Source organism: Solenopsis invicta, chromosome 10 (assembly GCF_016802725.1).
Source record: "Solenopsis invicta isolate M01_SB chromosome 10, UNIL_Sinv_3.0, whole genome shotgun sequence".
Lineage (NCBI taxonomy): Eukaryota > Metazoa > Arthropoda > Insecta > Hymenoptera > Formicidae > Solenopsis > Solenopsis invicta.
This window is the reverse complement of record NC_052673.1, coordinates 13,492,492-13,518,078: the sequence shown is the minus strand read 5'-3', so window position 1 is coordinate 13,518,078 and position 25,587 is coordinate 13,492,492. Positions and strand designations below refer to the sequence as shown.

General features: G+C 37.6%; 2 protein-coding genes across 11 annotated transcripts in view; one reads left to right on the top strand and one right to left on the bottom strand.

The window, feature by feature from the left end:
- The first annotated feature begins 411 nt into the window (after window positions 1-411).
- LOC105193198 (ankyrin repeat domain-containing protein 16) lies at window positions 412-3,647 on the top strand. Its single transcript, XM_011157559.3, has 4 exons — window positions 412-619; window positions 718-1,046; window positions 1,496-1,759; window positions 2,596-3,647. The coding sequence occupies exons 2-4, from the start codon at window positions 722-724 to the stop codon at window positions 2,955-2,957; spliced, it is 951 nt and encodes a 316-aa protein (XP_011155861.1). The 5' UTR covers window positions 412-619; window positions 718-721; the 3' UTR covers window positions 2,958-3,647.
- Window positions 3,270-25,587, bottom strand: part of LOC105193213 (latrophilin Cirl) — an 803,058-nt gene continuing 780,740 nt past the window's right edge. For 7 of the 10 annotated variants that reach the window (XM_039454371.1, XM_026133332.2, XM_039454373.1 and 4 more), the window contains 7 exons: window positions 25,320-25,534; window positions 25,038-25,141; window positions 23,746-23,790; window positions 21,772-21,940; window positions 20,524-20,745; window positions 14,104-14,301; window positions 3,270-11,675 (listed from right to left, as the gene is read on the bottom strand). In XM_039454371.1, coding sequence (XP_039310305.1) covers window positions 10,797-11,675; window positions 14,104-14,301; window positions 20,524-20,745; window positions 21,772-21,940; window positions 23,746-23,790; window positions 25,038-25,141; window positions 25,320-25,534 — 1,832 coding nt within the window. In that variant the 3' untranslated portion in view covers window positions 3,270-10,796. Of the gene's footprint in view, window positions 11,676-14,103; window positions 14,302-20,339; window positions 20,746-21,771; window positions 21,941-23,745; window positions 23,791-25,037; window positions 25,142-25,319; window positions 25,535-25,587 lie in introns of all 10 variants that reach the window. The other 3 variants (XM_039454374.1, XM_039454372.1, XM_039454377.1) reach the window with 3 other exon arrangements.

Below are 25,587 nucleotides of genomic sequence, written 5' to 3'. Positions count from 1 at the left end.
TATACAGGGTGAATTTTAATTGTTGTCCCAACATTTTACCATAAGAGATGACATACCGACTGCAATTGTATTAACCATTGAAAGTATGTACATAAAGAGGGCATTGCACACATACAGACTGAATCTTAAAACTGCAGTCGGTAAGTCATTTCTTACGGTAAAACATTGGGATAACCTGAAAATTCACCTGTATATACAAGGTAATTATTAAGGGTTGGAAAAACTTTTTATCATAGGAGCATAACTTACCGACACATTTGTAATTTAATATTATATTGGAAATACAAATGCGTCGGTAAGTCATGCTCTTATGGTAAAAAGTTGTTCCAACTATTAATAATCATCTTGTATATCAATAATAATTTAAACAACAGTTTTGTTAAATATGAACTTTATTTATTCGCTAGGATTATTTTTTTTTGTTCAGCCAGAACCGATATATCCAGTTGGTAAATAAGATACCTTGTGGAAAATCTGGCAATACACACCGACAATAACTGTCTCTTTAAATTGTGCTCTCGGACGTCTAGCGGCAGCATGTGTTATGAGAGCCACACAGTGTTAGTGGTAATGTTCGCAAATTTGGTTCATGTCGACTCTCAGATCTTGCCGGTTATTCGTAAGTACCTTGATATAACGCAATATTTCGCACATTTTGAACAATTTTTCATTAATTGCATTGAGTTAGAAACTTTTGGTTTTCTTTTTTCGACGAAGCGTGATGCTACAATCACAAACGGAACTTCCTGATGTGTCGCGCGACTTTCTGCGTGCCTGTCACAGTGGAAATATGACCAAAGTAGCAGCTATAGTCAAGAAACATGGAATTCGCGATTGGAGCGATCTTCGTCATGTGGCGACTGGCGATACTGCGTTGCACTTGGCTGCACGAGAAGGAAATATAAGTCTCGTAAAATATCTGAACGAACTTTTCGACACAATGCCGTCATTTAAACTTAACGTTGCCAACAAAGATATGAAGAGGCCATTACACGAAGCTGCACAATTTGCACACAAACACGTTGTGCAATATTTACTGGAAAATGGTATTTTCTTGTTTCTCCCTTCTCAGTTAATTATTTCCCGTGATAAATAATTAAGTTGCAATCTATTTATAATTGCGTATAAATTATTCAAAAATTTTATTTTATTTTATTTTATTTTATGCATTTTATCAATACCCACAGCACATAAGTTACAGTTATACTTTATTTCCCACTCCATAATATAACTGTTATATAACACACTCGTTACATAGTACATATAATTGTAATTTAATGTTTGTTGGGTACTTGACATATTTTTCAAAATAATTATATTAAATTGTCTTTTTAAAATAATGCATTAAAAAATTAATTAAACTTTTTATTAATTAATTATAACTTTGCTTAATTATCGTAATTTAATTACGTGTTACTTAAATATATATTATATTAAATTATGTAAATTTATAAGTACTATTTGTTAAATAAATACTATCGTTCGATCAATAAAGGTGCGTATGTGGATGCTTTAAAGCGTGGCGATTGGACGCCTCTGATGCTTGCATGTACCAAAAGCGGTCCTGAAGCGTGTCAATGCATCTATGCCCTTTTAACCGCTAATGCTAATACACATTTACGCAATAAAGACGGTTGGACGCCATTGCTTATCGCCTGCCGAGCTGGTGATGAAAATGCGGTCGATATATTGTTGAAGCATTCTCCAGAATCCATTGACGATCGAAGCAACAATGGTCGTAGTGCATTGCACATTGCTGGTAATTATTATATATGTAATATATTAATTTTTCTCTAAAATATTTCATCATTAAAAAATTTTTGGATAGAAATTTAACATATATTTTTTAGAATTTATAAATAATGTTTCACAAAATTTATTAACAACATTATGATGCAATTTCGTTTTAATTAAATTACTTATAATAAATTTTTATGAAAAGTTTGCACTTATATGTTATATTCAAATTTGTCTTTTTAACATTTAATTAGAATTCTTAAAAAAAACGTATCAAAAATTTGTAATCTATTTTCAAAATCGTATTCTAAAAAAAAACTGTAATTTTATCATATTTATAATTTTGAAATAAATACTTGACAGAAAATCTCTTTACCTGCAGTAGACTAATATATGTATCAATTGCAGATATTAATCAATTAGTTCACATAATTACATTGCGAGTGATTTACTTATTAAATTGATATTTATATTTTATATATGCGCTTTATCAATTTCTATTAATTTATTTTTTACAATTATAAATTTTTTTGTTCAAAAATTTTTTTAAAATAAATTTAAAAATCTATATTCTAATCTTTATTATTTAATAAAATATTTGAATAAAAAATATTTAATCAAGAATTTACTTCGAGTATTTTTTTATAAAAATGTTTAGTATTTTGTAAAATATATCTTAATGTCCATTTTCACATATTTATATTGCTTTTTTAATGTTCGAGAGAAAGTTCGGAATAAATTTTAATCTTTCCGATTAAATTGCCATTAATCGCGCTTATCATTCTTATTCATTATTTATTCATTTCTCTCTATATTTCGGATTGCAATATGTGACTCATTTCAATGTTCAATTGGCAGCATTTAACGGTCATGCGAGTGTGATTAGCTTGCTCGTCGAATCAAATGCAAATCTTTTAAATGCACGAGACTCTTCAGGCTCCTTGCCACTTCACGAAGCGATAAAGTACAAAAACTTGGATGCGGTAAAGTGCATCATACATCTGGGCGCTGATATCAACGTTGTAGACAACATCGGTCAAACTATTTTGCACGTTGCTGCACAGACCAACAATATAGAGACTATTGATTTTATTTTGAAACACAATCTGATTGACGTGAATTGCGAGGCTTCTTTTGGAATCACACCGCTAATGATAGCTCAAAGAAGTAGTTATATCGACATTATTGAAGTTCTCATTAGAAATGGCGCTAAATACTAAAATATTTATATTTAATATATGTAATATATGTATAATTAATACTTCTTATTACATCTTTTTACAATTTTTTTTATAACTTTTTTGTAATCAAAAAATCGCACAAGGAGTCATAAAAGCTTAAATGAGATTCAAGACAACACTCTTTGTCACTTGGATTTATGTCTTTGTTCATCTCTTATAATTAAATCTATTCTTTTCTGATACTATTTTATTTAATGTACTTTTACATGATATTAAATAAAATAATCTAATTTTCGATTATTCTTGCTGTAATTGCGATTGAGGATAAAAGAAAGACTGAGGCGAGTGGCATTTTATTCAGAGATTGGTACACATTTATTTATCCTTTGTTTTTCCTTGTATCAGACAGTTTTAAAGAAGCATACAAAAATCAGAAAACGGAGGCTTTTATTAGTTCGGAGATACCTAGGCTTCACATTCTTCTTCGTCCTCTACCTTTATCCTTCCTCCTCTGTTTCGTTAAACTTTCTTTTCTTTTTAGCGTGCGCAGGCTGGCGACGTAGTACAGAAAACTCATGCGTGTACTGTTAAGAAGTGTGCGCGTGCTTAACCCTAGAACGCTAACGTAATTATCAATTATTATTAACATCTTGCGACACATGATTTTGAACACTTTAAAAACAGCATAAAAGAAATAAAAGAACACAATTTAAAGAAACATGAAAAAAATTAACAATTGTAATAATTGATTACTCGTGTTATTTTATTGCTAATTACGCTGTAGTGTTTGAAGTAGAATTTCTATAACTACTGATCATGATGACACAAAGTGTTAAAAAAGTTTTAATTTCTTTTACATTACGAAACATTGTAATAAACAAAAAACAAAAAAAATATTGATGATCATCATTGATATAAACCTTATTTACATTAATCATGAGGAATATATCAATAAACAAACATAAAAAATTGGCGTCTGAGAGTGCACCGCTTAGCGTTCTAGCGTTAAGTGTCATTTACATCACGAAGGAAAAACGTAAAAGATAAAATCACAGAATTGTATGAATCATATGCGATCGCGTGGACCCTGAAGTCCGCAATTTTCGCGGCTTTCGATTCGACGGTTTGGGAGAAGGAGATGGCCGGAAGCGGATTAAACCTTTTTCCTCTATTGACACATCTCTAAGTACCAGGAGCTTTTAAATAGTCAGTCGCAGAAGAAATATAATATGGCTATTATTATTAACTATACTAAATACAGTATAGTCGTATAGCATAATATAATACTATAATACGCGACTCTCTAACATCAACTATACCAAATAGTATAGTCAACGCCACCGTTACACCGGTTCTGGGTCTTGGAGGTATCAATAGTAGGCTAAGAATTAATTAACGCTACCACAATCACCGCTGCAGAGACCGTCATTTTGATGCCTCGTGCGATCGCAATTTTGTGTATTGAAAAAATAAGTATGAAACAAGTATGAAGTAATTCGCACGCGGTGAACACGCGTTCTTATCACGCTCTGTCATTCACTCACTGCAAATTACAGTATATACATGGGACGCAAATATTACTTCGTAAGAGGCTCCAAAATGTTTCGAATCGGCTCTGGAAGGCGGCGATAAATAGACAGATGATTTTTTTTAGCTTTGCCCGACGCATTTCATCTCTTTCACTTCGAAACGAAAGCTTATCTGCTAAGTATCTCGCAGGACAAAGTTAGGAGACTTACGGAGAAAGGGGGTCCTAAGTGAAGGATCGGGAGACGGGGCGGATAATAAAGGATCGTTATGACGAAAGAAGAAACATCTCGATTGGAACGATGAATTAATCTTACGTCTGTTTCTCTCACCGCGGAAAAGCGGGACGGGGGGGGATAAGAAGAAGAAAGGAATGAAAAGAGAATGTGGTCTCGGAGGGGCGGAAGATATTTACATTTATAAAACGGCTAAGGATAAAACATGCACTGTACACCGTCTGTCCATGTTCGATTAACCGCACACGCGTCCTCCCCTTTATCCTTTGATCCTTTCTCGCGCAGCGATACACATGTGGACGAGTGTGCTCGACTACGTTTTGTTTTTCTTTCTTTTCAGCTTTTTTTTACTCGAGACACCCAGATCGTAATCCGTAAAATCCAAGATCCGCTCTCCGAGAACTTCATTTTCAAACATAAAACTGTATCTCTCATAAGATTCGCTTCGAATATAATTTTACGTTTAAAGCGAGTCACAAGAGAGCGAGGTTTCAGATATATAAATTTTATACTTAAAACATTAGATCTCTTTACAGATCCTCTTCTTCGAGAAAAAAAAGATCGCTTTAAATATAACTTTATATTTAAAATAAATATGATAAATTCTAGCGAATGGAGCGAAAAGGATCACTTTTAAATAGAATTTCGCGTCCGAAATGGACTTTGCGAGTTTCGATCCCAACCGTCTCGTTTACCTCTCCGTCGTCGGCCTACTTTAGTGGAGTTTGTTATAAATATCCAACGATTACTTGGGCTCTTTAATATTTTACTTCCTTCGCTTAGTTTATTTACACATTAACTAATACGCGTTGGGACTTAAGTTAAGATCCGCCTCGCGCGTCCTCCGCGCCGCATCACCGATAATACATAATAGCTCGTAATAGCTTCGCTACTTACTAGTAAACTTATCCTAGGTATGCTTTCTTCCCGCATCTATCGGTCATCGTCTCTGGGTTTTTCTTGCATCCTCGTTCTTGACTCTTTTTCTCTCTCTCGCTCGCTCGCTCTTCACTTTACATTACAGGTATTCCAACATGTACAAAGCCCTATTTACATATGTACACACGGTTCTCGCACTCGGAGTCCTTCGCGACATTGATAACGCTTCGCTATGCGCGCGTCTACGCGCGGTGTCCGTGTTCGTGCACGCGATGAAACTTTTGTCGGCGGGACACTTCGAACTAGGACGCGTTCGGCCGCATTCTCGTCACATTGTTTCGCACTGAACGCGAGTGTGAGCTCGCCGTAAGTTCAGCAGCTAAAGCGGTTAAGTTTGCAGATATTTGATATTCTTCGCGCAAGATCGTTATCGTTTTCACGTTAAAGAGCGTTAAAATGCGTCGAGAATGCGGACCGATTATCTCGTCTGACGGTACCGATCGACTTTCGGGCACGCGACGGCCCTTTCTCCCTTTTTAGACTCGCACGAACGTTGAACGGATGGAATGTGGGTGCTTTTAACAATTGTCTGGCAATTATACGTTATGCGGCTGAGGCTAGCAATTCCCCCCCGATCGTAGAAAATTATATGCAAGCTACCTCTTTCGGTCTAACTGCTCTTCGGTAAATCAGTCATGGCGAAACTTAAACTCTAAGCAGCTCGTAGTCTGGGTTGTAATCGCAGCTTTCAAAAATGATAGATCTGATAAGGAAATGCGGCGTTGAATTGAATTCGATCGTAAAGGGATGTCGGCAGCCTTGATTGTACATATTAAAAGACTCCTATAATATTTTTGTCATATATTTTCAGAGGCGACTGTAATGACACGCGATTGTCAGACACAAGAAATTTCGTAAAGTTTTTGAAGACACAACTGAATAATAATGCACGTTTATACATTTCACAAATATTCTTCGTAAGAATTTTATTATTAAAAATTAATTTTTCATGACTATAAAAACCTTGTTACATCTGACATCTAAATGACGTTTCCTTTAAATAAGAATTTTTATATGTTTTATTTAGTTTAATTTATGTTAATCTGTAAGACTCATTTAAATTTCATCTTTATAATATGACTTATATTGCGTTCACAGATTAAATTATCTATTATCCTGCTTTCCTGCGAATTTCCCCAATAGCAAATATAAAGTCGCCCCTGTCAGTATCCAGAGATACAAATGTAATATACTCGTATAATTTGGTCGTTCCAATTAATGTTCCAATAAATGTCAGATGTGAGCGCAGAGCTCTTAGGGTCTTATAGACTTTTACATAGTTAGCAAACAACGTCTGTAAAGGCCACCGATATGCTGACATTCCTCGTAATGGGTGCTTGAAAAAACCATTGATGGACACATGCTTCGGAACGCCGGAATGAGCAATTATATCTTACAACTGCTCAGGGACACACTTACATACTTAACATAGCTGGTATCCCTAACGCGATTATCACTATTACAATTCTCCTACATGCGTGTCATGAGCGAGAAATAAATCAAGTAACCACGAAGTCGCGACATAGCGGACAAAGATACGTTGAGCTTATCACACTTGTTGGTGAAATTAATTAAATTACTATTTTGCTACAATTTTGAATTAAGCAAACCAAATTGTTCCTGCTAAATGTAATCCTGATACTTTTTATATTAGGGAAGTAGATTGTGTCGTAATACAAAATAAAATACACATTCAGTTTTGTAGAAAAATAAATATTCTCTCACACACAAAAAATGGTGATTTTAGAAGGAATACTTTTCAAGTATTTAATTTTTATAGACATTTATATAGTCCACTCAACGTAATTTCATCCACAATGTATCATATTAAGAAGATTATCGAAGTTCGCTTTTTCAATACTCTTCCTCGCGGACATTGCCCGACAGAGATCCCCATGGTTTTCGCCGTTGAAGACGACGAGGGATAGTTGGAGAACGACAAACTCCCACTCGACACAATTTCCGCTCGCGATACAAAAACACTCGGGGATGATAAAAATAAATAGCGCGCGCGCGCGGGATCCCTTGGTTACACGATTAGCTTAGGTCACGCGTTCTCACGTACACATACACGGTTTTGTTTTAAAAAATAGTAAAAAACAGTGACTAAGTGTTTTTTCGCGCATTTTTCCACGTCGCTCGGGAAATCCGCTTGTATCACTAATATTTACCCGCCCACTTACGATTCCTGGGCCCTTCTTACCATATCTTTCACGCTTTCTCTCCCTTCACAATAATAATATATCGTTACTGTATACATACATATACATACATATATATATATTTATTTATTCATTTTTTTATTTATAAAAATAACGTTCTGGGACTAAAACGCAACGTTCCAAAGCGGCGCGCGACGAGGAGCTGCCACGTACGACTGATAAAGGCGCTCCAGCCATTGCCCCTCGATTTCTCCTTTGTTCTTCCCGCACAGGAGGAAATCTAATTTCCGGCCATCAGCGCCGAGAACACGCTCGTTATTTGCTCGTAGAAACACAACTCGGCGAATGCTCGCGCGAGGAACGCACCGAGTGTCAGAAGGAAGCCTCGCGCAGATTCGGCTTCAGGCAGAATATAAACAAGTAGTTGCGCCTTCAAATAAACAAAAAAACAAAAAAAAATGATAATGCCAAAACGTTTTTGTTGCAATTAATTGAATATTATATTTATAATATCTGTATCTAAGTTTCTCTTTTTTTATAAATATAAATAGTAATATTAATCTATAATAACTTTTTCTTTTATATAAAACGTGAAAGACAACTACTGCAAAAAAAAAATTAAAACACTTTATCTTATATTCAGCTGCACATATACCGGAAGCCGTTTCTATTTATTTGAAACTACTAAATAATTCATTTTACGATTACTGTTCATAAATTTTGCATAGTGCAGTTACTATGTTTATCAGGAGGCGCTGAAATGAAGCAATGGATATCATCACGTGCGGTGAGATTGCAGTGAGTCGTTACTTTATGTCACAATGTAAAAAAAGTATCATCGTTCATAAAAAAAAGAAAAAGAAAAAAAGGAGCTACCATTAGCTCATCGAATTCTGAGATTCTAAATAATTTTTATAACTTCTTTCAGTATGGCGCGAAGCTATATGTCGTCGCAGCAATCTCACCACAGCTTGAGATACCGATATCCTTTATTCAGCCGTCGGCGATTCTGCGTAAGGATCGAGATACGAGCATGTCGACTCTCGGCTTGTTGACGATACCGGCGTATCGTTGACGATTCGGTCGGCGGCGATATGTCTAGATCTATGTTACAACGTCTGTCTCTCTAGATTTGGGGCCTGCGCCGTTCATCTACGCCTGAAAAGCTTTGCACCGCCGAATACTTAACGGTATGCAGACACGGAAGTGGCCGACGGGAGACCGAGGATGACTCTGTCCGTCGCACTGCGGCGATATGGGATACGACGCCGCATTAAACGCAGCTAACCGTAACTAGATGCAAACGATACGTACGTCACGCTGTGATTTACACGCGGTTTACATTCGGCCACGATGAGCCGTGTTTAATGCTACGATCAACACGACACCTAATATCGCCGGACGTGTGACAGCCAAGCCGTCGGTGAATCCACTTACCGCACTGAATACCGGCTTACGATACGCGGTTTGCCGTGTCCCGTAACCCTCCCCGACCCGTTTACAATCGTGTAGCGGCGAGACGGGAAGGGTTGACGCAGATATGCCGAGTATCGGCGATGCTCACGTAATATTTCCTCCCCCCGAAGTCCGCCGCGCACGAGGATAGGATTCGATTCGATCTCGATAACACTATTGTTGGATGTTATTGCCGTAGGAAGTGTATGGGGGTGAAGCGATACCTACAGAAATGACGCGCAGCTTCCAAATTCAAAATCAACGAAATCATAACATATATTTTTCACGTACAACATTGTAAGTCATGCAAATTTTATAAATTCATAAAAGCTGATATCAATAATCAGCACAGCTTAAGAAGTTGGAAAATAAATATTTCTAGTATTTCCAGTTTTCCCTTGGTAAAAGACAATTTGCACGTATATGAAAAAAAAAGAAAAACAAGAACAATTCTCTAATATATAAAAAATATAAACGTAAACAGATACGTGCACGCAGCCAATTGGAGAACCGAATTAATAAAATAAATAGAAAGAATCCATTAGTCGCAACGGTGAAGATATTACACTTTAAATGCCAAATAACAAAATTTTTGACATTTCTCTTGAAAATAGTAAAGTTAATTTTTTAAATTACACTTTAAATCGGACAAAAGGTAATATTAAAAATTCATATGTCAAACAAAGTACGACAGATATTTTATACAAATTTCCACGAGCTTTTCAACATCAACTTTTTGACATCAAGATAATAAAAAAAAACTTTGGTTCGTTACGCTCGTATAAAATCTATAAAAAAAGTCGCGCTTAAGAATGCAGAATGAATCTCCTCGAAAGCCAATCTTCTCGCGATCGGACTTCGCGAAAACTCCCGTCTTCATCAGGACCCGTTACGTTCTGATCTTCATTTGCGCGCACTCGGTACGCCAATTCTAAACGCCCGGCCACGACGGGCACGTCGTCGTCGTCGACTTAGCCTAAACGAGAGGTCCGCTACAATTGTTATACAGAGTCCGCGTCGCGGTGGTACGCACTCACGCACACATGTACACGATATATCTTAAGAGAAACGGGGCGTCCGTTGGACGACGTGACAGCCTTAGTTGGACGCCCATCGATCTCGCATTCGCTCATTCTCTCTCACTCTCATCCTCTCTCTTCGTCTCCCTAGTCCGCGAGGAGACGTCCGACCGAATTCCACCTGAACGGAGACAAGGGCGACGTTCCCTAGAACGCTCGCGATACGTCGATTATGGCTAAAACGCGACGACTTATATCAAGACACCGTCGCGCTTACGCTTGAGCTAAAAAGCGGCACGTTCGTCTCCCGCGTTCGTGTCCCTCTCGGCACCCGGGTGGGGGTCGCCGACACGTGGTTATTCTCTTCAGGAACGAATCTCGATACCGTCACCACCGTCACCCCCATCACCACCACGTAGTCCCGGACGAACCGTCCAGACGGTTTACGCGGCCGTACCGAGCGGCCGACCCCTAGAAAAGTCCGTTGTTCCTTCACGAGAGAACGAGGAAGGTCGGAGATTCCCGGGTCGTCATCGGGACCTAACACTCGCTGTAAGACGGTGGCGGCATACCCCGACCCGTGTACATGTCCGTTTGTGGTTGCAGGTGACAGACGACGGTGTGTCCGTCCAGCACGGCCACCGTTCGCGTATGGTCTTGCTGCGGTGGCATGCCGTATGCCGCCGGCAACCGCGGCAGATCTCCGAGCTCATACCTGGCCTGCTGCCGGCGCAGCTTCTCCCAACAGGCGTTCAAGGTCCGCTCCACCGCTGGTCCGTACTCCGTCGAATCGTAATGCGTGAGATTACCACCACCACCGCCGCCGCCGCCGGCACTGCCGCCGCGTTCCGTCATCGCCTGGCCGTAGTGCACCAGGTTGCGATCGGCGGCGGGCGAGTACGGGATCAGCGGCCGATGATCACCATAGCTCCTGGAGGACTGTCTGCTCATGTCGCTCTGTCGACGACCGTCCTCGTCGGACATGTCCGACACCTGGATCTCACCGGCGCCGACCATGCCGCCGATGCCACCGACGATGCCGCCGTTACCGCCGCCGTTACCACCGCCGCCACCGCCACCACTGCCGCCGCGCTCGATTTCCTCGTACACCGGATCGTCCTCGTTGGCGAGACCGCGCGGCAGATGCACGTGCTGGCCATGGTGACCGTGCAGCTGATGATGTCCGGCGATACCGCCGTTGCCGCGACCGTCCACGATCTCGGTATACGTATGGTTGTACGGCATCGCGGCGCGTCTACCGCCGATCGTCCTGGTGCCGGTGTTCATCTCGCCGACGTCATTCGGCCCGCGTCTCCTGCCGGAATGGCCGAGCGTCAGGGTGTTGTGCGTCCTCGGGGAGTCCTCCTGCTCGGAGCCGCCGTGTCCGGAGTCGCGGGAGTAGGATTTAAAAGAAATGTTCTGTGGAAAGAGCTTGACGTTAGAACAACAGGCCGATGTGTACACAGGAGACAGATAGGATACGAAATGTCATGTAACACTTTCGCATCCATTAAATTCTGGCATTCTGCACATGTTGGAACAATGTTTATTTTTTTAAATATTTATATGCGTGAAAATGACGACAACGCATGTCCCACGATAAGTATGAAATGTGAGCTATGTCTTGAAATAATCTTTGTGAGTAAATGCTGATATATATACACAGAAATAAAAAAATAAAAATTAATAGCTTCAAAAATTATATAAAAAAAATTACATTCAATGATTTATCATACATGACACAACTTAAACGAATCACCGGAAACAAAAGTGTTCAGTTTGTGAAATTCACGGGAAAATGTTTTGCATAACTGAGCCGTTATTTCACCATTCGATTGGCGGATTGATCAAACATCGTTGAAGATATTTTCAAATATTTGCACTTAATAAATCACAACCTGCCTTTCGCTGTATTTTATCTACACAGTACATTTGATTTACTTGAATTATTTTAATTATGTGTGCCAATTTCACAAAAAATGCTTGTTAAGATTGGCACACTATTTTAATCTCTCCATCCCTATTTAATTTAATTATATTTAATTTACGCTACTTTCAAATGGAACGGCTCAATTGATGATCGCGCATGCATGAGAGGAGAGACGAGCGAGAAAGTTCCACTCGCGCGTTACGTGAGGGCCGTATTTCACGGTTAATCATCCTCCTCTCTTCATTGTGCAGCCAAAACAAAAAAAAACAAAAAAAACACGCAACGTAAACCAAGGCACACAAGATGAGCTACACACAATTCATGACAGGATAAATGGAGCACTGTGTTCTGATATAAAACGTCATAACCGTGTATTCGCATTTGTTCCCGCGCGCCGGTTGCGCATTAGAATAAGAAAAAAAGAGAAAGGGGGGTGGGGCAGGGGCAGATACCGGAAGAGCGACATGGCTTATTCCATAACATCTCCGTCTCTTCGGGTTTTACTTCGGCCGGCGCTCATCAATCACCGTGTTTTGCTATATCGGGATAACGATATAACGAGCATCGTTAAAAGTAAAAGTATAAAAGAAATATATAACACTACTTACTACATTAAAAAAACAGGGTTCAAGAATGGGAACAAAAAAGTCTTAATAAATACACGTTCATTAAATAAGTCTCTTCTTTAGATCAAAGAGTTGAATTACGCTTCAATAATTTATGCGATTTCATTATATTACACTTTACAAACAAATTTATAAAGTTGATTTTTTAAATATTACGAATATTACGATAACAAATATAATTTTTTTTTAACACATGTACTCCACATCTTGGTATTGAAACAAGTATTATCATTCCATAAAACTTGAAGGTAAAAGGACAGATAATTTATATTTGAATAAAATATCCACGTTCTATTTAACTTATGAATAACAGGAAAAACATCGCTCGTTTCAGTCCCATTGGTGTATAACGGAAAAAAATTGTAGAGAACTGGGGGAAAGATTGCAGACGGAAGATTATGGCACAAGCTATGTCGCAAACATGAAAAAAATCTCACTTTACACGTCGACCAAGTGTATCCGCATCTCCATGCTCAATATTCGGATCAGGTTCACTCCTAGGATGCGTAAGAGTGTCTAGGTGCTGTGCATGAGTGAAAAGTAATACCGCACACCATGCAGAAATAAAAGAGAGAAAGACCAAAAGACACACGGTGAACCGGAGACGGCTCTAGTTTTAGCGAAACTTTCGGCAAAAGTATTCTTTTCAAAATTTAGTTTATCGAGGTCATTGTATTTTCGCAAATATCAAGGCGATAATTAGCAAGAAGCTTCGTGAGAGACAGCTGAATGCTCGCAGATACGAGAATAATGGTTTTCGAGTGTATTTGCAAACGCGCGGACTGTATACTCGATTAGTGTACTTCTCACAAATGCAAGATCCTTGCAAATACAAAGACCGTAGTTGGCTCTTGTAAACGCAAACTGCTTGCCGACGTGAAGATCGTACTTAGGATATCATCAATGCGGAAGCAGCGGTTTAGCAAATCCTTGCAAACGTATGTTTATACGGACCGTAATATCAGCGAGATGTTCGCAAATACGAAGCTACGATTTCGAAGCGCCGTAGTTCGGCTTTGTTAGACTTTTGCATATATTGTTCAAAAATAAAGAGACTACCGTTTAAAGCAACAATCAATTTTTATAATAAATTATAACGAATTTTTGAAGTATGATTTAAATAAAACAATAGTCGTCTATTAATTTCTGACTTGTGTGCATTAAAGAGAAATTATCTTTTGCCAAGACGCTGTAACGTAAAGTTTAAACGATCGCAAAGTTTGTCTTACGATAGAGCCGCCCCCGAGAGGTTGAGAAACACAGCGAGCGAATTTAGCGGTGAATTAGTTACCTTCCACATGAGGTTTTTGTTAAGGTGGCCCCAAGTGGCGGTGGCAGATTTGGGGATATTGGGAGCTGAGGGTAAGAAGGCGTGACGTGCGTACGGCAGGGTGGCCACGATGTGAGCCTCGGTCGAGGCGGGTTCACCTGGCACCGTTACTGCCGGCTGCCTATCGACTATCGCCCAGCTTCGACCGGATACCAAGTACTGCAAAAGCAACCAATCCGCCGTTCCCCCTTAACCCTTCGTTTACTGATGGGCAGGGCCAGCCCTGTCAGTGTCGCTCGTGATTCAGTGTATACGTGTATGAATGAATGGACTATTCTCCGAATATAATTATTCCATGCGTAATCACCGACCAAAGAATTGACGTTACTGGATGATTAAAATATTTGCGTAGATTCAATCTAGGTAATTCGTGTCAGTAAACAAAGGGTTTCTCGGCTAACGAACCTATTGATTTTAAGGAACGACCCCGTTTCACCAGAATTGCAGAAAAAGAAATTGAGTAAATTTGCCACGATGTGAAGATCACAGATTAGAGAGTTGGAGAATTTACTATTTTTAGGGGAGAAAAAAGTCAGACAAAATTATCATTTTATTTAACCTTTTCAATTCTATGTGATCCGAATCCAAAGCAATTATTGGATATTTATCCTTTTCAATAAGAAAATAAATTTTATCTGTTTTTTTTTTATATTTTCACATTTTACATAGAAAAGAAAATGTCGATATGATTTAAGTATTGGAAATTAAAAAATTGAAAAAATGATATTGAATTCTAGCTTCATTAAGAGAAAATATGATTATACTCTTGTCCATAAATACACTGTACACATAGTAACAAATTGAAACCACTAGGCTAAGAATATCTTGAACTCCTCGATCGATGAAGCAACGGGACAAAAGAGATCTCGTGCGCCAATTAGGATACATAATTGTGTGGATACAAGGAGAAGGGGCGTGTAGATTTCGCGCGACACGAGCCGACACGAGGGAGATATGAGCGCTATACACATCCAGCGATATCTCGCGCGGCGTGCGGTACCGGAAGCGGAACGGATTTAACTCGTGTGGGAGCAAATCTACGACGTAGCACACTGAGATACGCGACTTCGGCACGCACGCTGAGAGGTTCTCCCTGGACACATCGCGGGGCCTCCCTCCTTCCGCCCTTCGGCGGACGAGTTTGTTGCGCGAGGACGACACGTGATTGCACCTGTTTCGAAACCCTATAGGGACTGGTCACGCGACCGCCGGACTTCCGGTCCGAACAAAACCTACGACCTACGACGCTGACACAGGTAGAAAAAGAACGATGTTCTTCCGTTTGGATGATTCGTTCTCATAACGCAAGGAAGTCCTACACTTCTGATCGAAGAATCTTCAAGAGGTGAAAAATCGAAGAAATTTCTCATATTTAAAGAATTAAATTATCTGATGAATTGCTAAATATTCTAATTTAAGAAATTGATTCGAAATAGATAATAAGTTAAAATTTTTAATATCTCAAAAATTCATCAAGCTCGGATTATTTTATATTGGGTCCTTTAATCATTGTGAATGAAAATTTCCGGTTAGTAGTCACCTGTTGTCCGAGATCGTCTTTACACTTTACCTCGTTGCGTGGATATGCGGTCTGACATTAATCAGCGAAACGCATCCAACGGATAAGAATAAAAAGAGAAAGAGCGAGAGAGAGAGAGAGAGAGAGAGAAAAAGAGCGAAAGTGGCCGGTGAATGAGCATGTGTGATGCGGTGAAGGTGTGACAGATGTAACGGATTGGTTCGCACGGATTTTCCTCGCCCGTACCTTTCCTTTTTTTCCCTTCATTTTCCATTAAGTGACTGATCGTGTGGGTGAGTGCCTGAGCGAGCATTTGAGCGCCTTTTAATCCTTCACACTTGAAGCACAAATCCGATTACCACTCTTTCTTGCTTTCATTATTATCACAATTATTAAATCAAACTTTTAGAAAATTTATGTAAAGTTAATTTATAGCTTGTATCTTCACAATATTACTTTTCAATAATAAGTCATAAAAAGCTATGTTTTTAATTGTAAAAATAAATGAATTTTGCTTTTTTACTAACAAGTTGTAGAACGATGTAGCTCGCTCAAGTTGCGACATACAAATGTACTAACAAGTCTAATTTCATAATGCTTTGTCAGTTAGTCGGTAATACGACAAGTGCAAAGGGTTAAACATTTCTCAGCATGTGAAACATGTCGGCAAGTTCGACGGAAAACGCAAAAATTTTCGCGCAAACAGTTGCACGTTGCAAGTGCAACGTAATAATCCTTATGCGCGAGTATTCACATTTTCGAGAAAGCGTTTTCCATCGATCGCCTGGAAGAAAAAAAAACCCACTTAATTACTCGAAGCACGTTCAGGCGGAATACGGAAGTGCCATGGAGTGCAATAGAACAAAACAACATGAAATGCGACGTGTAAGTGCTTGCATAAAGTGCATCCCTTCGTACTCCGCCCTTCGCGTGTCTAGTTAGAGTTAGGTCCGCTAGTACACATTACGAATCTTTCTAAACGTATACCTTCCCCATCGTCGACGAAAGTTCGTTTGTTTAAACTCCCTCATCGTGAAAGGGCGATCTGGTTGACAATGCGAATAAAGTAGCATTGATAATTACTAAAGTTAAAATAAGTCTTTACGCAAGACTGTCATGACCAACAATATGTGAATATTTTAATTTCTACTCCTATCTCTCAATTTTTTACATTTTATGAACCTTTAAATTATGCAGAAATCAAAATTACGTCTGTTCTAAAACACGATATAAAAATATAACTTCTATAATACATTAAATGAAATGTTTATACAGTTTATTGCATAATAAATTGACGAGAGATAATTTTCTTTAGGCTGTAAGCAAAATAAGTAAAATTCATTTTTACATTAATTTAATATCAAATATTATAGCTGTAATAAACGAGTAATCATCACCTTGCTGATCAAATAAAACTTCTCTAATACATTAAATATGACGAGCGAAAGGATTAACGAGAGAAGGTGATAAAAAAAAACGCGATTACGAAGATGATCGTAAATCATGACGCACAAGTGTGTCGTACTAATGTTACGATTCCATATACGTTCGAAATTATTTCTACTATGATTAGAGGAAAGGCAGTAATTGACAAGTCAAACTTATATTTTTTTCAGTACTTTCTGTCAAATTATAGTGTAATGACGATTTTGGTTGCACGTTTTTGCAATTAAATTAAAAGCGTCTTCATTTAATAATCAAATTAATCAAGTTAGTCTAATTAATTCTAAATTAGTTTAAATATTCAGAGATATAATTAAAATTCTGTAATAAAATACTTTAATGATAGTGTATTACATATTTAAAGACTCATTAACAGCATTAAATAAATTTAATTTGTTTACTAATGTTTAATTATTATTTAATTTGACTTACCAGATTACTTCAACTGCAACTGCAGCTAAAATTTCCTGTGTAAAATACTCATTTCAACAAAATTGTATCACTTACTGCCTTTTACCTGATCACAGATTTCATGGACGATCCCGGAAGGTCTGAAATAAACGTCGAATCGCGCGAAATCGCGCTCTTCGTGGTAAGAAAGGGAGCGGGCCGGGGCATAAGAGGGTACAAAGTAGCCAGCAACCGCATTACACCAAACCCCGAAGCCAGATAAGAAGCACGGAAATCACCACTGTTAGTAGGAAGTCTTGCGGGCGAGCGTGCTCGCGAGAGTGCGAATTCGAATGTTCGTGCTGTACCTGCCTTCCGCGCATTATTTACAGAATGGGGACATCGAGCATTATCGAATCGATAATCTGAAGACATCTTTTTTCAGGCGAATTTACTTGTAAAAAGACGCATATACTTTTTTTCAAAGATTTTCTAAAATTTTATAAATCAAAGTCTAAAATATTTTCATAGAAGAATTCTTGAAACTTCAATTTTAATAAATAAAGCTAAAACGCTGAATGATATTTAATTGCGATAGAGAATATGATACATAAAGTTTTAGAAAATAAAAATATGAAAATGTTTTTTCCATTATTAATGTGACATTATACTAACTAGTACAATAATTAAAAATAACGAATTTATTTATTTCTGGACAGTTTGAGACTAATTGATCTGATGAGCGACATACTTTAATTTACTTGGGCTATTACTTGAAATAATTTAGTTCACGATCCTCGAGAGATTGTCGTTATCTGTTATTTGATATTTTAAATAAAGAATGCGGGATAACTGAGAGACGTTCTCGTAATTGGAAATATAACAGAGTCGTAATCGTATTAACAAGGCGAATTAAATTGAGATCGAGAGGAAGCATCGAATTTCATTTATACTCTTTTAACGAGCGCAAAATGTACCAAATGTACCGAATAATAGCTTAAAGAATTTTAACACTAGAGTTATATGAAAAAATTCATCAAAAAAAAGTTAATCACAAAGACGTTACTTATATTATTAGAGAAAGAAGACAATATTACAGATTTTAATTGTACGTTATAAATAAAATACTACAAAGAAATTTTAATTTAAAACAAGCATTTTTAATATAAAAAAATGTAAAAATTTTTAAAAATGTATTTATACATATAAATTTATAAAAGTTTTCATAAATTTAAAAAAATTGTTAACATTAGAGTGTTTCTCTCTGACTGGCGTTTTCCTACAAACTGTCCTATAACAACATACACGAGCACGTTCAACAATCTCTCTTCCGAATACACATTTTTTGTTTCGCTAGTTTCTCTGTCTCTCTCTCTTTCTCTCTTTCTCACTCTATTTTTGTCGGCCAATTCTCTTCGACTCTCTGAGCGCGACAGGGTCGAAAGAGCTGAACGGTTCGTTAAATGCCTTTTAGTTCACCGTTTTGCGAGTCAGTTTTTGAAGTGACTTGCTGATAACACCAAAAAAAGCTTTCAGGTTGGTTTCGAGCGTTAAAGCCGAATGTACACTTAACATTATTCATAAACATACGCTTTTAGAAAGTAATAGTCTGACGGAAATTACGAATATTCATGGTAAATCTAAATTTTTTCTGTAAATTAATCTCTATAATATATAAAAATTGCTTTGAAAGAATAAAATTGTTGACTATAAAATTATAACAAGTTAATCATATATATAACTCATATATATAAAAAATTTCAAAGTAAAATAAATATTAATTGAAAAATTCTACTGTTGCAAATCATTCCTAGGAGGAAAAGCCGTGTGTACACTAGGCTTTATCTGCAAAAACAATAAAGTAAACTAGCAGGACCGCCTGCCTTACACATACATCCTGTAACAAATTCAATATAATACATTAAAAAAAGAGAAAAAACGCGTTACGCGCCAATCAAAGTTCTATTATTCGATTGTTAAATCGAATATACATCATTAAGCATGAAAAGTAACACTATACATAAACTACTTTTAGCGTTAAAATGCGTGACGAACCAAGATCTATTTACACGCGTTAAAAAGATCAAGAGAGATAGTCAGAAACTGTAATTCAGACGATTAACCGTAGCAACCTATCAATTGTGAAGGGGCAAGTTTGAAGGAAGGCAGGCTGAGTTTTGAGCGAAAGGCAAAAAGTAAACGATAATAATTAATTATAGACGGATCATACTTGTGTTACTCATACTCATACTAAAAGGAATAGAATGAGAAAAAGTATATGTAGAAAAAGGGGGGAAAAAGAGAGAAATGCAATTTATCGATGCTCGGAAATCATTTCGATCTTATGAGATCATGTACAAGTTGTTATAACATTCTGACTTGTGTGTACAATGTCAGAAAACGTTAGACTTTGATTGATGTACTTCATGAGATTGACCAAGTATTGCACCGTCATTGCTATATTATGAACAAAAATAAGAGGGGGAGAAGAAGACGCACGTTCCCCTTTCGGACTCCTACAATTTTTCAGTCTTTCGATTGCTCCATGATAAAACACAACAACCGATATTCTTATAAAAATTAAAATGTCCAAATTTTTGCAAATACTGCATCGTTTTGTATTATATTATCAGTTTGCATCTTTATTAAGCAAAGTCAAGGAAAATCAAGAGCAAGCTTAATCAAAACGACGTAATATCTGCAAAAGTTACGAACATAATAAAGGACCACAATAGATCTCGATTTTTATAAGCAATATCGGTTACCGTGGTCCCGTGGGGCGACCACTTCATTTCGCTTCGTTATCCGTGTGTCTTGGTTTGGTGTACAAGCGGCGTTTGGATACCTTGCTGAGCGGGATGCCTATTGTGGTTGCTAGGTGCCATCATGTGCATCTGGTGTGCCCCGACCGGCGACCTCAGCGACAAATTGTTCAGGTTCACGTTTATCGAAAGATTCGTATTGTTACACGTGGCGGTCAGGTTGTTGTGATTGTTCGGCGGTGACGTGGTGCCGGCGTTGGTACCCACATTGGTGGCTGCGTGAGGCGACAGTCCGGAGCTGTCGGTGGTAGGGGCCGACGGGTTCGACGAGGTGTTGTGCGAGGCGAAGTCCTTGCCGCCGTTGGCGCCGCCGGTGCCGCCGGTGCCGCCGGTGGAGCCGGCCGAGCCGCCCGTCACTGTCTTCGAGCACCTCAGGCACTTCGGCAACCAGGAATGACGACGCACGAACTTCCGGTACTCCTTCCTCACCTGCAAGAGCGAAGCAGAGCCCGCCCGACCCAACGAAACGAGTTTAACGGTGCGAGAAAAAACTAAAGTTCTGTGCGTGACAGCGTGCAGATGCGTTATGTGCACCTCTGCGAGTCTGATACATGGAGATTGCAGACCGCAGGCTGCAGACGGCCTTGACGCATTATCAAAGTTATTGTTGAAAAAAAAGAGTAAATTAAAGAAAAAGAACTACTTTTCTTTACATTTTATTCAGTTCGCGTTCTCTCTGTCATCTTTAGACAAAGTTGGAGAGGCCGTCTGCGATTACTTGTGAGAATGTTGTGCGATCTAATTTCGTAGGCTCTCAAAGTTCTAGTGCCGATTTAATGAGAAATAAAAATAATATCGGTGCTCTTTCTCGCGATAATAACAAAAAAGTTTTTAAATTCTTGAGAAAATTATAATGAGCCCACTACGGGTGACGAAAGTACGCGAAGTAAACGCCAGTAACTTGTATTGCGCTTTATTAAATTTTATTGTACAGCGCTTTCGACAGATCATTTTCTCATCTCCATGTTTCGATTTTTTATGAGCAAAATAATACGATTAACATGATTATCGTTCCAGCAATCTTAATTAGTATCAATTCTAATAGACATATTAAACTTAAGCACTAGAAAATTCTTCAAATTTTAAGTTAATATAAAAATTGATGCACAAGTGTGAGAATAATTAATAAAAAATTGTTACAACTCACTATACAGTCTCTAAAGAAAGTCTTTACGCAATTTTCTAAGTAACAATATGTAACATTCTATTACAAATCATTTGTAGAAATATATGCAATGAAACTGATTGGATTTTTACAGGAAGTATCAATGCAAAATCAAATCGTTCTTATAAAAAATTGCGCGGGATCACGCTTAAGTAAAAATTACATCATTACATATTGTACGAACAACTCCGGATTTTGTTGTTTGTATTTCTCTCTCCGGGAACATCCGGCGATGTTGCCGGAATGGTCTAAATCAAGGCGGACTTCTGTGCCCCGACGTATTCCCTTACCTTCTCGTTCTGTACGCAATGGAACACAAAGATAAACAGCCCCTGGAGACTATTCAATACGGTGAAGATGTACGCCATCACGACGGATTCTTGGTTTAAGTAGAGAAGCCCGAACGTCCAGGTCAGACCTAGTAGAAACACCAGCACGATAGCGCCCCGCAGCCAGGCCCTGATCAGAAGATACAGAATAATAAATTACATCGGCGAACAGCCAGCCAAGTTTCTGTTGTACAATACAAATCGCGATGGCGGCGCTTAAAGGGGACCAACGTATCGTCGCGTAGGTGCTCCGATAAAATGTGATTTGCGTAGAAGAAATGGAATCTCGTAAAGTTGTAAAACGTCACATCGATTGTGCTATTTAAGTTCGGCTATTCGGCGGTTCTATTAAAAAGCTTAAACTGACACGTGGATTCGACGGTCTTTGACAAAAATAAGGAGACATCTTTTATAACTTAAAGGACAAACGAACAAAAACGTCATTAGCACAAATACGATAATCTCATTATAGATTTCCAATTTTTCGTGATAATTTTACGACACTACATTTATTATAACCTGCTAATTGAAGACAGTTATGACGTCGAAATCCATTAATTTTAGAAAATTTCTTTATAAAAAGAAAAAATGCATTTATATTAACAATAACAGAAATTTCCATTTTACCTTCCTGAATTATTTGTTACTCATAAAAAAAAACGTAAAGATAATTGTACTTAATCCCAGGCTTCCTTAGTCGATCGCAAAATACGGTTTTAATGCTTGACATTAGTATTATGACGTCGATGGAAAAAAATAGCACGACCGTCACGTAGCGTCGTGAGACACGCGAGGGTTCGTCGAGGGTGACGTTTAAACATTGCGATATGCTGAATCGGAGTTTTTATTTTTGCAAGCAACGCGAATGCCGCTTTGAGCGTCGCCGGAATCGCGGCATTTTATCTAAGCCATTATGATTAGAATGTGTGGCGTTACACAGGTAGGCGGATATATCTCTACGGTACTTCCACGTCTATCTACTTGTAAATCAGGCGTAATATCCGAACTAAGGAGAATACTACATGCAGTGAATTATCGTGTCTACTCACAGGAAATGCAAGTGATAAATATATACATAACGTGTAGTGTAGTTATTTTATACCCATGTACCGCTGGCAAGAGTAATTACAGTTCACATAGAAGCTGATCATGATTAACATAAAAATTTTACACATAAAAGACAAAAACTATCAAAAAAGTAACTCTGATAGAAACTACTTTATTCAAGAGATAGCATTGAATTATTTATCATAATAAAACCATATATTAAAATTAATTATAACATATATCATAGTATTATTAATTACAAAAATACGTATTTTGCGATGAGCACGATTAAAATAAATTCAGAAATTTTGAAATGACTGGATAGATGATATATATATTGTGATTAAGTAAAGAAATAAGAATGCATACGGAATATTATATTTTTCAGAAATTTAATTTTCACTCAAATAAAATTATTTTTTATTATAATCAAACTAATCCAGAATGTCATGTTTATATTAAAATTCGAGTATTAAAATTTCCATTTGCAAAATTAAATCATTTCATTACGAATAATTAACTTAAAAATTCATGAGTTTCAAGTACTATAATAGCATGCTGTTTTATCCTCATACATTTATTCCTTCAACCAAAGTGTTAATTACAATGTGCACACAAAATGCTGCATTGACGTTTTAAATTGCGCTTCCTGTGAGTGTTACGATATCACGTGGTGGCGAGTGTTTTGATGTATGATGTGAAAGACTAAAATCTACAGCTACGTTCACAAAATCAGTGTGGAATGATACTCGGATAGCTTAATCGAAATGAAATGGACTAAAAAAAATAAAAAAATGGTGATATCACATGAAACGAGCGAGATGGCGATTAATGACGATGTTAATGATATGACTTGGTGAGTAATAATAAAAATGGTAAATATCTTACAAGTGCGCTTGCAATTTGTTGGGAAGAGCATTCTCTTCCTTTCCACTACCAACCAACCACGCCATGCAGAAGAATGTAGAACAGTGTAGACAGAAGTGGGTAGAAGATTTAATACAAAAATGAAACAAGACAGCAGTTAGGTGATTGTTCCGGCACCATTAATTAATTGATTATAGTTTAATCTCTGATTTGCAATGCTCGATTCGCATTACTTTTTACCAAGCGCATTGAAGCACGGTGTTTATGCACGACAAGTGCAATGATTGACAATTAATGTAAACAAGCGAATACATAGCGACAGAAATATTTTGTCAAACACCTGTCGTGAAAAATATCGTACATAATCCGAATCGGGATTGCAACAACTTTTTCACTACCATCACCAAATTATTTACGTATTTTCACGATTTCATAAAAATTGAAAGACTATTATGCTTTTTTTATAAATTTTACACAAAATACTGACTATGCCTTCGTTTACAAGATCCGTAAATTAAATGTGACAATACACAGGGTGTCCTTAAGAAACAATAGAAATTTGGATGTATATTTTATTTACATTATCTGTAAAATTAACAAGCAACACAGATAAATTTTGAAAATTTGAAAAATTCAAAATCTATGAAATAGTAACGAAAATCTAATATCTACAAATCAAAAAACTTCGTACCATTTTTAAAGTGTTTAAAAATTATTATTAAAATTTAAAACTTGAAAACTGTTACTTTTCGGTAACATTCAGTACTATTTTGTCGCGAGACATGGAATTCTTAAAAAGAATATTAGATTTAACATTCAAGAATTTTAAACAAATAATTTATAAATTTTCAGTGGTCAACATGAAAAATGAATTCAGAAAATTATTTCGACTATGCTCTTTAAACACTTAAAATGGTGCACCCTGTACGTTTACGACAATCTGTGTAATCGAACGATATACTCGTGTATATCCTAGGTATCACAGCAATACAGTGGTGTGTCGAACGAACGAAATCTGCGGTCATTCCAAACATAGGACTCAAAACCAAAACCAAAAAATCAGCATGGCCGCCAATAGATGCGTGACAACAAGATCCGCGTTCGGGAGATCTCTTTAAGCAAGTAAAGCTTGCGAACGTGTAAACCGAAAGCACCAAACAAACATCTCGATTGCTACTCTTTGACGGGAGGATCAAATCTCGAATGTGACGGACAACGGACGCACTCGATTGGTACACGATATATACAGTTTGCAGTTTATGATAATTTACTAAAAAAGGGGGGAAACAGACTACTAAAGGCATTGTGCTTACCTTGCGCTAGCCAATCGAGAATGCTCCTTGCTTTTCATAGCCACGGTGGTGTTCGCATGCCGGCACATCATATAGATCGCCATCGATAGAAATACCAGATTTGCCTGTAAAAAAATGACGTTAAAATCAATTACGTTGCATTTTGAACATCACTGTTATTAAGTTGAAAAGATAACGTGTCAAGATATATGAAAATAATATCTAATATCAGCAATATAATAACGCTTCGTAATGTTTCCTTAATTAATTGTTTAGCTAATCGATAATGTATTAGCCAATTACCAGTATGACGAGTATCACAGGTCCGACGAAGCTGAAGATGAAATAATTATCCGCGCGCAGCCAGCAATACCGATCGGTACCGTAGCTGAGTGGATCGATTATGCACGAAATTGCTACGACCAGCAGCGGTGCGCCATACGCGACCAGATAATACCACCGAAGCCGCGATTTTTCCGCTTCGAATACCTCGATCAGCATCACGTATAATTGGAATCCTGTAATGCACAATTATGTACCAAATATGTACATCTATATAGATTGTTACAAA

Coding starts and splice junctions, on each gene's coding strand:
- LOC105193198 (XM_011157559.3), top strand. CDS start 722: ATGCTACAATCACAAACGGAACTTCCTGATGTGTCGCGCGACTTTCTG. Junction 1,047..1,495: donor GCAATATTTACTGGAAAATG/GTATTTTCTTGT, acceptor CGATCAATAAAG/GTGCGTATGTGGATGCTTTA. Junction 1,760..2,595: donor TAGTGCATTGCACATTGCTG/GTAATTATTATA, acceptor TTCAATTGGCAG/CATTTAACGGTCATGCGAGT.